Source organism: Pelophylax lessonae, assembly GCF_965119305.1.
Source record: "Pelophylax lessonae genome assembly, chromosome: 10".
In the NCBI taxonomy this organism is placed as follows: domain Eukaryota; kingdom Metazoa; phylum Chordata; class Amphibia; order Anura; family Ranidae; genus Pelophylax; species Pelophylax lessonae.
Genome location: NC_138777.1, coordinates 5,886,265 through 5,902,194, shown reverse-complemented (window position 1 = coordinate 5,902,194; position 15,930 = coordinate 5,886,265). Strand labels below are relative to the sequence as shown.

Sequence of the window (15,930 nt, the reverse complement as noted above, 5' to 3'; positions counted from 1 at the left end):
GCAAGTTTCACGTGGCGGAAACCTGGAATCGTTCCAGCGATCCGCCCGTTGCTGAGAAAGTGCTCAAAGTTGAACAGACAAGACATAAAAAAAAAAAAGTCACAATAAAAATGTACCGAGGTACCGAGGTACACAGTACAACCACCTCTGGCGCCAAGTCTCCCTCCCTACGTCCTTACTTTGTAACCTTCTGCAGTCAGATATCATATCATACACATGTACATTAAAAAGGAATTACCGTATTAGTACAATCCGTTGAATTTCAACTAAAGAACCTACTACAGTAAAGTTTTTAGAAAAGCGTCACATTATATAAAGACAGCGCGGTTTTGTTTTTTATTGGGACGCCATCTTGGAGTAGCGCAAACTTTTGCCACACTAAGCGTTTAGCTTGATTTTTTTTTTTTTTAAAGGTAGAACCTTTACCCCTATAGAGGCTAACGTGTACAGGTCCTAGATGGACATAAAACACTATAAAACCACATCGCCCCCTGAAAATGCCCAACGTGCGGCATTGCCACCGCCAATCAACACCCAACAAGGGGATTGGCGGCAGGGACAGACATGGTGACGAAAAGAAAATAACTGTCGGTGCTGCCATCGTTATGGCAGGTCGGACTTTTCCTCAAGGCCTCGAAGTGAATCAATTATCAGCCGTCATTCGTGGAGTTTTCTAGGAAAAAAGTGTAAAAACCTAAAAAATCAGCAGCGATGCTCCTGGTCGGCGAATCCGGCAAAGAAAACAAATGCTAAGCACGTAAAAAAAAATATATATATCTTAACGAGTAAGTCCAGCTTTGTACGCAGCTCAGCACTTTATATATAGATCAGTATATAGTCAGGCTGACCGATCGGTTCATTTTCTTCCCTATGAGGCGGGCGGCTCTGCCGCTTTGCGCCGTCGATCGCGTGGTCATTCTGTCGGGAAACAAGGCTCGCTCCTCCGCCGCTGCTTTTGCTATCTGCGCTTTCTTCAGTTCCCTGGAAGAAAGAAAAAACGAGGATCAGCAAATCAGAAATTCTAGGAACCTTTATACAATGTATCCGGAAAGTTCTCAGCGCTTCCGGAAAGTTCTCAGCGCTTCCCTTCTTCCACATTTTGTTATGTTACAGCCTTATTCCAACATGGATTAAATTCATTATTTTCCTCAAAATTCTACAAACATCCCCCATAATGACAACGCGAGAGACTTTTTTTTTTTTTTTTTTAAATCTTTGCAAATTTATTAAAAATAAAAAGGGGGGGGGGTATAAAAAAAAAAAACGCATGTACATAAGTATCACAGCCTTTGCCATGACTCTCCTAACAGAGCAGCGATCGGTGTGTCACTCTGACACCACATCTCCGATCCCGGCAAAGAGCCTATGACATAGGCTCTTTACCATGTGACCAGCTGTGTCCAATCACAGCTGGTAACATAAAAGAACATAAATAGGAAGTGCCGTTGATCAGCTATCCTGAATTCAGAGTAGAAGAGAGGAGAGCCGATCGGTGGCTTTCCTGAAAAGGGGGGGGGGGGGGTCTGTGCTGGCAATCAGAGCATTGATTACCCGTGCAGACTCTTCATGGGACTGCCCCCCCAGCCCATGGCCGCCAGGGATTGCCCCCCCCCCCCAAAGCCGCCAGAGGATTGCCCCCCCCCATAGCCGCCAGAGATTGCCCCCCCCCCATAGCCGCCAGAGATTGCCCCCCCCATAGCCGCCAGGGATGCCAATCAGTGCTCAGGGAGCCTGTCAGTGCCACCCCACCAGTGCCGGGAAAAACGTATTTACAAAATTTTCTAACGAAAAAAAACAGGAAAGAAAAAAACCTTGTGGTGACCAAGGCGTACCACCAAAAGAAAGCTCTATTTGTGGGGGGAAAATGACAAATTTGGTGTAGGTACAGTGTTGCATAACCGCGCAATTATCATTCAAAATGCAACAGCACTAAAAGCTGAAAATCGGCCTGGGCAGGAAGGGGGTGAAAGTGCCCGGTATTGAAGTGGTTCATTTTTTGCGCCATACAAAAAAAAAAAAAAAATTATATATATATATATATATATATATATATATATATATATATATATATATATATATATATATATATATATATATATCTATCTATATCTCTATCTATATCTCTATCTATCTCTATCTATATATAATTTTTTTATACATTTACTTTCTGCTTTGAAATCCATCTAAAAACAAAAATTATCAATTTAGGCTGCATATTGTTGGTTAAAAAAAAAAATCCCAATAAGCGTTAATCGATTGGCTTGCGCAAGAATGTCTCCCCTGAATGTTTTGCAATGCATATCGCACTATAAAACATTACTTCCTGGCTAAGCTAGACAGGGACACCTAGATGCGCGTGTCGCTTTCCGGGGTCACAGCAAGAAGGGTAGGACAGCGGAGGCAGGAGAACGCCTTTCCGTTTCACATACACAACCCTGATAACTGCAGCCACTAGATTGTGTGCAATATACCGACACCCCCCCCCCCCCACTGTCAGGTCTGTACAATGTACAGACCTGGCAGCGAAAGGGTTAAAGTGCAGGCCTATAATTTTGCTGAATAGGACTTAGAATGTCGCAGGGGGGGGTATGCATGCTTGTGCTACTGGGGTAAGTAAACGGATGTGGTAAAGCCAAATACACTTCTTCAGCTCTCCTATAAGGAATAGGGACATCCTCTAGTTTACCCCCGGGGGAAAAATAAGGAATAGGGACATCCTCTAGTATACACCCGGGGGGAAATAAGGAATAGGGACATCCTCTAGTATACACCCGGGGGGGGGGAAATAAGGAATAGGGACATCCTCTAGTATACACCCGGGGGGGGGGAAATAAGGAATAGGGACATCCTCTAGTATACACCCGGGGGGGGGGAAATAAGGAATAGGGACATCCTCTAGTGTACACCCGGGGGGAAAATAAGGAATAGGGACATCCTCTAGTATACACCCGGGGGGAAAAGGTATAGGGACATCCTCTAGTTTACCCCTGGGAAAAAAAATGGCAGCTGAAGCAAAAAGAACATAGCCAAATTATTAATGTGCGATTCCATTCTGTACAGGAGAGCTACATAGAGAAATGTGATAGAAGATCCCTTTCCATAGGTAGGTGGAGATCAGTGACTGAGTAACAGACACACATTGAGAAAAGACTTCTGTAGTACAGACACCTGCAGGTAGGGGGAGTAGAAGGTTTCATATTCAGGCTGTAGGTTTGTTGGGGGGAAGGGCACTCACTTCTGTAGAAGAGCGTTTTTAAACCTCTCGGCGTTGAGTTCTATTCGGAGTTGCTCGGCACTTTTTCGGGAGGCAGAAAGGAGCACATGGTGTTTGATGAGGGCCACCGAGGACGGCCTTTTCGATGGATCTGGGGAAATCATTTGCTGAACAAGAAGAGAAATGTCAGTAACAAGTCAGTAACAAGTCAGTAACAAGTCAGTAACAAGTCAGTAACAAGTCAGTAACAAGTCAGTAACAAGTCAGTAACAAGTCAGTAACAAGTCAGTAACAAGTCAGTAACAAGTCAGTAACAAGTCAGTAACAAGTCAGTAACAAGTCAGTAACAAGTCAGTAACAAGTCAGTACAGTAAAGAATTATTCAGCAGTACACAGCAGCAATGGCACGGTGCTAATGACAAGGCAGCCAATCAAACTGCATGAAGGAGATGTAAAGTCAGAGGGTGCATTCTGTGCATTAGGATTAAAAAAAAAATAAAATAATAAATATTCTGGGTGTAGCAGCCCCCCTAATACTTACCTGAGCCCCATCTAGATCCAGCAGTGTCCACGAGTCCTTTGGCCATCCGGGACTCTCTCCGGATTGGCTGAGACACAGCAGCGGTACACCATTGGCTCTGCTGCTGTCAAACTCAGTTAGCCAATCAGGAGAGAAGGGGGCCAGGCCAAAAACGGCAGCGCAGTATCTGAATAGGCACAAAGCTGCAGCTTGGGTGCCCCCATAGCAACCTGCTTCCTGTGGGGGCACTCTACAGGAGGGAGGGGCCAGGGGCACTCTACAGGAGGGAGGGGCCAGGGGCACTCTACAGGAGGGAGGGGCCAGGAGCTCCAGCCAGGGACCTGAGAGGATCTGAGCTGCTCTGTGCAAAAAACTGCATGTAGGTGGAAAGTATACCATGGTTTGTTTTAATAGGGAAAAAAAAAAAAAAAAACTTTAACCACTTAAAGGACCGCCCACCAAACATACACTCTGGCAGGGCAGCCCTTAAGCGCAAAATCATATATATATATATATATATATATATATATATATATATATATATATATATATATATATATATATATATATATATATATATATAGGATTTTGTTTTAAGGATCCAAAGGGGGTGGCGTGCGCCCCTGGAGTCGCACTTCCGCTGCGATTAGACACAGTGGGAGTCAGTCCATGGGACCGAACACTGCCGGCCTCCCGCAATTGTCAAGGAGAATGACAGAACAGCTGTCTGCCTATATAAACAAGGCAGACAGCTGTTCTGTCAGACAGGATAAGGGAGAGAGAGAGAGAGAGAGAGAGAGATTGTGTGTTCCTACTAATCAGGAACACAGATCTCCCTCATCGCAGTTAGGAGGAGAAAGAAGAAGAAGGAAAGAAAGAAGAAGAAGGAAAGAAAGAAGAAGAAGGAAAGAAAGAAGAAGAAGGAAAGAAAGAAGAAGAAGAAGGAAAGAAAGAAGAAGAAGAAGGAAAGAAAGAAGAAGAAGAAGGAAAGAAAGAAGAAGAAGAAGGAAAGAAAGAAGAAGAAGAAGGAAAGAAAGAAGAAGAAGAAGGAAAGAAAGAAGAAGAAGAAGGAAAGAAAGAAGAAGAAGAAGGAAAGAAAGAAGAAGAAGAAGGAAAGAAAGAAGAAGAAGAAGGAAAGAAAGAAGAAGAAGAAGGAAAGAAAGAAGAAGAAGAAGGAAAGAAAGAAGAAGAAGAAGGAAAGAAAGAAAGAAGAAGAAGAAGGAAAGAAAGAAGAAGAAGAAGGAAAGAAAGAAGAAGAAGGAAAGAAAGAAGAAGAAGGAAAGAAAGAAGAAGAAGGAAAGAAAGAAGAAGAAGGAAAGAAAGAAGAAGAAGGAAAGAAAGAAGAAGAAGGAAAGAAGAAAAAAAAAAAAGGAGGAAAAAGAAGAAAGGAAGGAAGAAAAAAAGAAAAAAAAAAAAGGAAGGAAGGCAGGAAGGAAGAAAAAGGAAGAAGGAAGGAAAGAAGAAAGGAGGAAGAAAGAATATTGTTGCCATTACTAAAAGAGAAAGTCCATAAATCTACAAAAGAAAGCTATTTGTGGGGAAAAAAGGACATCAATTGTTATTTGGGTGCAGCGTCGTGCGACCAAAGCAACGCAGTGCCATTTTTCAACAAAATGGCCTGGTCATTAAGAGGGTAAAACCTTCCGGGGGCCAAAGTGGTTAAAGCCAATTTCTAGCCCACACACAGGGCTGGTCCCCCGTGTCACAACTCTTCCAGGCAGCCAAATGCGTCACCACTTACCTTAATGAGATCCATCAGCTCCTGGGACAGCACCTGAGGCACGGTGGGCAATTTCCCCTGCCGGATTTCATGCCACTGATCTCCATTGGATGGGAGGGGATCGGTGCCGGCAGCACACCAGACGGTCAGCGCCAGGGCGAATATGTCTGCTTTTGGCAGCTGGGAGTAGTCCTGCAGGAAAGATTGCAATGATGAGAGTTGTGTGGTTTTTGGTAAACCCAATAGAAAAAAATTGTACATGTATGGCCAGCCTAAGTCGCAGCGATTTCAAAGTAGTCCCTGCACTGCTTTGGCCTGACTTTGATGTGACTTAAAGTCCACAGACCTCAAGATTACACGGGCATTGCGACAATCACGCGACTTTCAGGTCATACAAGTGTGAAAAGGGGCCTCAGGGCCGGTTCACATCACAAAAGGCATGTAGGGAAATGCAGGAAAGGTAAGTTTCCAGGACTGCGCTCAAAAACGCACCGCCTCTGATGAGGGCACCGATGTATTCTTAACAGCACCCCCAACGCAGTGCATTTGTGGTCACTAAAATCGCACGGTACCGCAGGATCATGCAATTTAGGTGAGGTACTAAGTGTGGCCTGCAGCCCATTCAAACTTATGGGCTGAAAAAAACTCAAGAAAAAAAAAGAAAAAAAAAAAAAAAAATAACTCCAAGAAAAATAAAATGGCCCTGCATAGGAAGATGCGGGATTCCAGCGTGATCCGGCCCTGGCTGTCTTCAACTTTGCTCTACATCGTCTTTATAAAACATTTCCATAAGAAGTATAGGAAGATGCGATTGCAGTAAGATAAATTTCCCCACACATCTTATGATCCACCTTTTTTTTGCTCGTCATGCAGAAAGATAATCGCTTCAACGAGGACGTTTATAACCGTCATCGCCCTACATATACAGAACACAGACTGCTGAATCATCACATGATCCAATCCACAACACTCACTTCTTGTAAGACTTCATTGGCCAGGAACCTGCAGTCTCCCTCCTCCACCTGCGGACTGCATACTCTGGTCACATGACCCAGGTCACCTGTTCAAAGAGAAGCAGAATCATGATGAATTAAAAATCGATTAAAAAAAGAAGGAGGAAGGAAGGGAATAAAGGAAGGAGCACCAGCAGGGCACCCAAGGAGGAGGATCAGGGCTGCTCTGCGTAAATCCACTGCAAAGCACAGGTAGGACATGTTTGTTATTTTAAAGCTCGTTTGGCTGTACATCTCCTATGGATCACAGGAGTGCAGTTTCTTCTGCACTCCTGTGCCCATTTTTCAGCAGAGAGCGGACTTCGTCACAGATGTCGGTCCAGGCACCGCGTCATTGAGACCACAGAGATGGCCTCGCAGTGAGTTGCTGAGAGCCTGAGCAGGCCACTCCCCGCCCATCCACAGCCCAGCGCTCCAATGAGGGAGGAGGGCAGAGCAGAGAAGCTGCCGGGGGGCAGAGGGCAGAGCAGAGGAGCTGCCGGGGGCAGGGGGCAGAGCAGAGGAGCTGCCGGGGCAGAGGGCAGAGCAGAGAAGCTGCCGGGGGGCAGAGGGCAGAGCAGAGGAGCTGCCGGGGGCAGGGGGCAGAGCAGAGGAGCTGCCGGGGCAGGGGGCAGAGCAGAGGAGCTGCCGGGGGGCAGAGGGCAGAGCAGAGAAGCTGCCGGGGGGCAGAGGGCAGAGCAGAGAAGCTGCCGGGGGGCAGAGGGCAGAGCAGAGAAGCTGCCGGGGGGCAGAGGGCAGAGCAGAGAAGCTGCCGGGGGGCAGAGGGCAGAGCAGAGAAGCTGCCGGGGGGCAGAGGGCAGAGCAGAGAAGCTGCCGGGGGGCAGAGGGCAGAGCAGAGAAGCTGCCGGGGGGCAGAGGGCAGAGCAGAGAAGCTGCCGGGGGGCAGAGGGCAGAGCAGAGAAGCTGCCGGGGGGCAGAGGGCAGAGCAGAGAAGCTGCCGGGGGGCAGAGGGCAGAGCAGAGAAGCTGCCGGGGGGCAGAGGGCAGAGCAGAGAAGCTGCCGGGGGGCAGAGGGCAGAGCAGAGAAGCTGCCGGGGGGCAGAGGGCAGAGCAGAGAAGCTGCCGGGGGGCAGAGGGCAGAGCAGAGAAGCTGCCGGGGGGCAGAGGGCAGAGCAGAGAAGCTGCCGGGGGGCAGAGGGCAGAGCAGAGAAGCTGCTGACTGACAAGTCAAGCAGCCCTCTGCTCGGGGAGCTGTCAGAACCGAGCGATCGTGGTGTTCGATCACTCAGGTCTCAGTAAAGAGGAGCCGGGGGACTGATGCTGCATCTACCCATGTATAACTGGGGAAAAAAGACAAACCCCACACTTCTCTTTTAACCACTTCAATATCAGGCACTTTCACCCCCTTCCTGCCCAGGCCAATTTTCAGCGCTCACAATTTGAATGACAATTGCGTGGTCATGCTACACTGTACCCATAGGACATTTTTATCTTTTTTTCTTAACAGAGCTTTTGGTGGTATTTAATCACCACTGGGTTTTTTTTATTTTTGCAAAAAAATGCAACACTAATGGGCACCGACTGGTATCACTAATAGGCACTGATGATCAAGGCCCCAATTATCAGTACAGGTCTCCCCTATGAAGAAATGCCGCTGATCGGCTCTCCCCTCCCCCCACACACTCAGTGTGAGAACAGGAGAGCGGATTACCAGCACTTCCTTGTTTATATGTGATCGACTGATTGGACACAATTGATCACATGGGTAAAGAGCCACCTCATCGGCTGTTTACCGAGATCGTGCCATGTCCCCGGGACGCAGTGCGATCACCAGGTGCACGAGCGTGGAATGTCATATGTCGTCCCAGAACGAGGGAATCGCACCCGCCATTTGTCTATATGGTGGGCGGTAGTTAATAAAATGACAGCCTAAATTTACAAGCACTAAGTTCTAATTAAAAAATGTCTGATTATATATATATATATATATATATATATATATATATATATATATATATATATATATATATATATATATATATATATATATATATATACACACACACACACAAAAAAAAAAAAAAACAGCTAAACTTGAGAGCTCACCTATTTTATAAATCACTTTTAGAGGACCGCAATCTTCATCATCCACTTCTTCTATGGATGAGCTGGGCACCACCGTCCGAGATATAAAGATGTTACCTAGAAGAGTGAAAAGCGTAAGTTTTAAATTCAGATTTCCAACAGGGCTGCTAACCAGGGGGTTCCTCCAGGGGGTTGCGGAGCCATCGGGTTCCCCCAGGGGGTTGGTGGGGGTTCCCTGAGCAATGATAAGCTTCACACTCAACCACTGCCATCAATTATCTCGTATGCTGTGTGCACACACCGATCAAGAGAGTGTTCCTCTCCCACCCACCCATAATATAAGGGGTCCTCCTTCCATTCACCACCAATGTATGGGACCACTAAACTACTAATAAAAGGCCGCACTTTTCCAATGACCACCAATGCAAGGGGCACTACAATTTCCACCATTAGTCCCCCCCTTTTCTTGCCATTACTATTCTTTGTTCAAATTCAGGTTTGTTACAGAAAAAAAAAAAATGTTTCTACAGTAATGCGTGCTAATCTGCGCTGGGTGTCAAATATGCAAAGGCAGGCCATACATGATGCTATTTTCTTGTGGGTGAAGGAAAATAAAATTGCTCAATCCCCCCCCCCCCCCCCCAGAGTCAGTGGTGATGGGGGAAGATTCCTCTCACAGCGCTATTGTGTTCTGCCAGCAGGGGGCGCATGGAGTTTTACCCCACCAGCAGTATACGATCGTTCTAGCTGCAGGCAGTGATCGGGTGGAAGAAAAACCCAACAGGCTGTTAGTACAATTTATGTGACTTCAGTACATCCGGCCTCCTCATAGACGGAACAAAATTAGAATGGTTTCTGCCAAACCAGCCAAATGTTGATCAGCGGCTGTAGTCTTCTGCATTATTATATTTACAACTTACTGACCACACAAACGTGCCATAAATTTAAAGTGGTCTAAAGGGTCAAGTTTTTTTACCTTCATGCATGAAGGAAAAAAATAAAAAAATCCCTGTGTGCGGCAAAATTTATTTTTCTCCAAAACGTGAACTTATCCTTGAAATGGTCGTCATGTCTTGGGGATCCACTGCTAAATTATTTAAAGGATTCCTCTATATCAGGAGTCTCCAAACTAGTGATCGACCGATTATCGGCAAAGCCAATATATCGAGGGCCGATATGCACTTTGCTGGATATATCGGAATCGGACTTTTGATTTACCGATATTTCGGGAAAGTGCTGTACCGGAGTGATGTCTGCAGCTAGAGACCTCACCCCGGTACCGGCGTCCATAGCCGACGGTCGGATGTCTTGTAATGACAACTGAAGCAGGTGAGAAGCCGCTCGGCTGTCATTACAAGGAGCGGGAGGGGGCGTCCCCGGGGCATCTCCCACGCCGCCACCGTTTTAGCTGTCTGGCACAAGTGTTTCCTGCATCGGTCTTCTGTATACTGTTGGTCCACCTGGAGCCCTGTCACATCAAGCATCCATCCATCCTTGTGACGGCACGGACGCCTGCTGGCGGGGTTGACACTGGCCAGAAACCCAGCTAGTGGTGCATCGGCGGTGGGGGGAAGTATACATCTGACCAGTGTGTGGTGTTTTTAACTTCTATTGATTTTATGCAATAAACTGTGTAGTTTTTTTTCTACCTCTATGCCGTTGACCATCAGGTGTTTGTGACGGATTTCAGGAATACAATTATTACCAGAAGCGCTCCCCGACTTCCAGCCTTCTCACTCAATATTTGGAAGATCGGCCATTTCAGGGGCCGATACAGAATAGGTCAAAACTCAATATCGGCCTTGCCGATAATCGGTCGCTCTCTACTCCAAACTATGACCCTCCAGGTTGTTCAGGAACTACAACTCCCATCATGCCTAGTAAAGACTCTGAATGTCAGTTTTACAATGCCTCATGGGACGTGTAGTTCAGTAACGGCTGGAGGGCTGTAGTTAGGCGATCCTGGCTCTATATTTAAGTTGAGTAGTTCTTTGATGCGTGTGAACTCTCAGCTATTGGATCATTGTTGGATTGTATGATCTAATGTTATTTCAATAAAGCTTTTTTCAGGTAAAAAAAAAAAAAAAAGAAGAATAAGTTGAGTAAGGCTGGTGTAGAATGAGAATGATGTGGCTGGAGACTTACTTGGCTTGATGTCCATATGAACCAGCGCCATGGAGTGGATGTACTTCAGTCCTCGGGCCACTTGTAGGAGGAGGTCCTTTAATTCGGGTTCAGTGAAGTAGCGCATATTGCGGTAGTTTTCACTGATGGAATCCGCTAGACTGCCCCCTGCAGAGCGACAGAAAACAGCTTTATAGGATAACAAAAATCACAGCAGTAGAACATTCCAACAGCAGAGAAAGTGAAGGCGGCCGGATTCCAACTGTCACATTTTCAGCAGACATCAGAAAACTTCTGTAATCATCCAACTGACCGCTACAAGCAGAGTCACTTCATTCATTCTGGCTTGTTTGTATAACCCGAGATGGGGGGGAGAGGGGGGATGTCCGCCGGAATCCACCAATCATTCAGGAGAGAGGCGACCACCTTTCTGCCTATGTAAACAAGGCAGACCGTCGTTCTGTGAGAGGGGAATGTGCTGAACCTGTGTTCTTGCTAAGCAAAATCATGGATCTTTACGTTCCCCTCCAGTCAAAGCACTTGCCCCACAGTGAGTAAGCACACCCAGGGAACTCATTTAAACCTTTGACTTTCCCTGTCAGTGTCATTAGTACAGTGACAGTGCATTGCACTGATCACTGTATTAGTGTCACTTGTCCCCAAGAAGTGTCAGTTAGCATCGCTGATCGCCACCATCGCTATAGAAGAAAAAATAAATAAAATGTAGCATAGTGTGTAGCCGCTATAGCTTTTGCGCAAACCAAAATACACTTATTGGGATTTTTTTTTTTTATTTTTTTTTTTAATAGATGTAGCAGATAAATATTGGCTTAAATTGATGAAGAAATTAGATTTTTTACATTTTTTTTATTGGGAATGGTTTTATAGCAGAAAGTAAAAAAAAAAAAAAAATTTTTTTTTTTTTATTTTTTTTCTTCAAAATTGGTCTTTTTTGTTTATAGCGCAAGAAATAAAAACCGCAGAGGTGATCAAATACCACCAAAAGAAAACTATTTGAAGGGGGGAGAAAAAAAAAAAAAAAAACACAAATTTTGTGTACAGCGTCGCACGATTGCGCAGTTGTCAAGTAAAGTAACGCAGTGCTGTATCGCAAAAAATGGCCTAGTCATATGGGGGGGGGGGGCTATTCTTCCAGAGCTGAAGTGGTTAAACAATAAGATTATAATTGAAAAGAGCGTTTGTGTTACTCACCATTACAATATTCATTCTGAATAAGCATGTGATCGTCTTCTGCCCACGCCGAGTAGTATCGTACTACATGTGTGTGCTGACCCAGGACCGCGTGTGCGTAAACTTCCCTCAGCGCGTTCTGCCTGCAAGCAAACCCACCGTCACTATACAAGACCTCAGATCCCACCGGGGTACATCTTACAGATCCGGTGCCAGGCTTACAGATCCGGTGCCAGGCTTACAGATCCGGTGCCAGGCTTACCACTCCCCATTGCTGTGACTTCTCAACACTGCGACAAGCGGCCGCTTTTCCATTTCATGAGAGTCACAACACTGGAGAACGCAAGTCTGGCCAAATCTGTTTAATTTTTCAGTTTGGGACAGAAAAGTCCAATAAGGCGGTTCTGTCCGGGTGACAAATCTGAACCCAACTTACTCATCAACGGAGCCAGCGAGGGGCTTCTTAGAGCGTTTGATGGCGTATATGCATCCATCCAACCTCTTCACGCATTTATAGACCGCGCCAAACTGGCCCGAGCCGATCTTCTCCAACTCATGGAACTCGATGGCGTATCGGGACTTCATGTTACTTTCAGTGATGGTGATCCTCTGCCGGTCAGAAGACAAAACATTAATCTCTGCCAACTCTTATCACATATTTAATGTTCCAAATCTGACGCGATGATTTACCTTAGCCGGCCGGATCCCATCATCCAACTCTCCATCACTTCCTTCCATCGCCTCCCCGTCAGAGCTAAGACAGAAAACACAGCAAAAAGGTAAGAAACCGGGCAATTCTGGAATCACCAGCAATACAGCTCATCACCACCAGAGGCAGCGTTCCAAATAAAGCAATCCTTACTCTAGCACACAGGTCCTCTTCCTCCTGCGATGGTTCCCCGATGACGCCTGCAGATCCACCGACTCCGGTGTGAACGGGTTGACGTTGCAGTGAGGCGTGCTGAACCGGGACTCCGACCGATCCAACCTTTCCGCATCCTGGAACAGAGACGTGCCGCGGTTCCTCAAGGCACTGGAGGCGATTCCACGGGCCCTGGACAGTAAACTCTGCGGATAAAACAAGAAATGGAATTGTTACATTGTGATTGGTGGAACTCTGCAAGAGAAAGACTGAAACTTTGTATGGAAACCCATTGAATGATCAGTGTCTGACCACCATGTTCATAAGTAAATGTCAGATATTATTATTATTATAAATATATATATTTTTTTTCTATAATAGTGAAAAATTATAAAAATTATAATAAAATATTATAAAAATGATAAAACACATAATACAAATACAAACTGTGTGGAACCCATTAATGATCACTGTCTGACCACCCTTTGTTCATAAGTAAATGTCAAATATTTTTATATTTTTATTATTAATACAAATAAATAAAAACAACAACAATAATAATAATAATAATAAACAACAATAAAAATAAAATAAAAAATAAAAATAATAAAAAAAAAATATATATTTTTTTTTTCTATAATAGTGAAAAATAATATTATAATAATGATAAAACATAATACAAATACATACTAGCACATTTAGGCATTTGCCTTGCAGACAAGACGGGGGGGAAAAAAAAAAACGTTGAGTGGTTTACAACCGCTTTAAAAAGGACAAGTTCACCTTTTGGAAAAAAAAAAAAGCACTTTTTGCAGGAAAAAAAAAAAAAAACGTGCATTTACTTTTTTAGGCCTGGAAAGCATTGCACCAGCAATAATCAAATGACCGATACCATGATGATGGCTGGCAGCGTAGCGGTCACGCAGTGTCACACTGACAGGAAGAATAAATTAACTTTTATCCTTTCAACTGGTGTTGGGGGGAGGGGGGAGGTAGTGGGGCCGCCATATTGGGAAAGCTCAGCAGATCATCATTTTAGGGCCAATTTAAATAGGAGCCGATAAACCGGTCAGTTTATCTTTGGAGTTTGGGAAGAAAGCAGAGTACTCCAAGAAAACCCGTCCATACACGGGGGAACATGCAAAGTATTTATCTTGGGATTTGAACGGAAGACCGAAGTGCTGCAAGGCAGAAGTACCGACCGCCGAGCCCCCGGCTGAATGCCAGTACGCGTCAAATGAAAGGATTGGGTTTTGTATTAGTGAGCGCAGTTTTCCAATTACTTCTCCCTTTCAGGGATCTTGGTGGTGATAGATAAGGTCCCGGCCTTATCTATCCATCCCACCCAATACAATCCATCTCCCCCACCCATTTCAAACAGTTACTTAAACTCAGAATGTAAGATGCGGTGATTAGAGGGTTAATACCAATTAATAGCTTACAAAAAAAAAAGATCCGCCTTTTTGCTCACAGCCATGACCTTTGCAGTGTCCAGTCTCCAAGAATGCCACGCCATGATCCCTTCCCAACCCAGGGGCCGCCGCGACCCCCTTCCATTCCCTCTACACCCAGGGCCGCCGCGACCCCCTTCCATTCCCTCTACACCCGGGGCCGCCGCGACCCCCTTCCATTCCCTCTACACCCGGGGCCGCCGCGACCCCCTTCCATTCCCTCTACACCCGGGGCCGCCGCTACTCCTTCCAATCCCTCTACACTCGGGGGCCGCCGCAACTCCTTCCAATCCCTCTACACTCGGGGGCCGCCGCAACTCCTTCCAATCCCTCTACACTCGGGGGGCGCCGCAACCCCTTCCAATCCCTCTACACCCAGGGCCGCCGCGACCCCCTTCCATTCCCTCTACACCCGGGGCCGCCGCGACCCCCTTCCATTCCCTCTACACCCGGGGCCGCCGACACTCCTTCCAATCCCTCTACACTCGGGGGCCGCCGCGACCCCCTTCCATTCCCTCTACACCCGGGGCCGCCGCGACCCCCTTCCATTCCCTCTACACCCGGGGCCGCCGCTACTCCTTCCAATCCCTCTACACTCGGGGGCCGCCGCAACTCCTTCCAATCCCTCTACACTCGGGGGCCGCCGCAACTCGTTCCGATCCCTCTACACTCGGGGGGCGCCGCAACCCCTTCCAATCCCTCTACACCCAGGGCCGCCGCGACCCCCTTCCATTCCCTCTACACCCGGGGCCGCCGCAACCCCCTTCCATTCCCTCTACACCCGGGGCCGCCGACACTCCTTCCAATCCCTCTACACTCGGGGGCCGCCGCGACCCCCTTCCATTCCCTCTACACCCGGGGCCGCCGCGACCCCCTTCCATTCCCTCTACACCCGGGGCCGCCGCGACCCCCTTCCATTCCCTCTACACCCGGGGCCGCCGCGACCCCCTTCCATTCCCTCTACACCCGGGGCCGCCGACACTCCTTCCAATCCCTCTACACTCGGGGGCCGCCGCGACCCCCTTCCATTCCCTCTACACCCGGGGCCGCCGCGACCCCCTTCCATTCCCTCTACACCCGGGGCTGCCACAACCCCTTACAATCCCTCTACACCCGGGGGCCGCCGCGACCCCCTTCCATTCCCTCTACACTCAGGGGCCGCCGCATCCCCTTCCAATCCCTCTACACCCAGGGCCGCCGCGACCCCCTTCCATTCCCTCTACACCCGGGGCCGCCACGACCCCTTCCAATCCCTCTACACCCAGGGCCGCCGCAACCCCTTCCAATCCCTCTACACCTGGGGCTGCTGCCGCGACCCCTTCCAATCCCTCTACACCAGTGGCTGCCGCCGCGACCCCTTCCATTCCCCCTACACCCAGGGCCACCACGATACCTTCCATTCCCAACCTGGGGCAGCCATGATACCTTCTTCACTGAATCTTCCTTCTCTAAACCAATGGTTGTCTACTTAGGAGTTAAAGAGGCCATTAAATGTGGCCCCCAAAGAGCCACACAAAGTTCAATATATGTAATGTTGGAGAGGACTGTCAGACAGCAGATCTAATAGAAGAAATGGTCAGAGAGGACAGGATACATTGTTGGTGAGGAGATGCTGCAGAAGACAATACCAGACTGGGAAGATGATGTTACATGAGACTGGTAGAGACCAATACTATTACCCTGATCAACGTTCCCACCGCCGAGGGCTGCAGCTTGGGCACCAGAGCTCTAAAAACCTGGTTTCTGCTCACTCAAGATCAACCCCCCCCAGGCCTGGAGTCCCAAAAACAGACACTGCCACACTAATGCTG

The 15,930-nt window shown here is 47.3% G+C and overlaps 1 protein-coding gene across 1 annotated transcript in view; it reads right to left on the bottom strand.

The window, feature by feature from the left end:
* Positions 1 to 802: 802 nt before the first annotated feature.
* WEE1 (WEE1 G2 checkpoint kinase) overlaps positions 803 to 15,930 on the bottom strand; it is a 35,980-nt gene continuing 20,852 nt past the window's right edge. Inside the window, exons 2-11 of the mRNA XM_082270754.1 lie at positions 12,669 to 12,874; positions 12,497 to 12,560; positions 12,243 to 12,415; positions 11,828 to 11,949; positions 10,637 to 10,783; positions 8,513 to 8,608; positions 6,429 to 6,514; positions 5,476 to 5,646; positions 3,236 to 3,381; positions 803 to 981 (exon numbers count right to left, since the gene is read on the bottom strand). Of these exons, the coding sequence (XP_082126880.1) occupies positions 828 to 981; positions 3,236 to 3,381; positions 5,476 to 5,646; positions 6,429 to 6,514; positions 8,513 to 8,608; positions 10,637 to 10,783; positions 11,828 to 11,949; positions 12,243 to 12,415; positions 12,497 to 12,560; positions 12,669 to 12,874 (1,365 nt within the window). The 3' untranslated portion in view covers positions 803 to 827. The remainder of the gene's footprint in view (positions 982 to 3,235; positions 3,382 to 5,475; positions 5,647 to 6,428; positions 6,515 to 8,512; positions 8,609 to 10,636; positions 10,784 to 11,827; positions 11,950 to 12,242; positions 12,416 to 12,496; positions 12,561 to 12,668; positions 12,875 to 15,930) is intronic.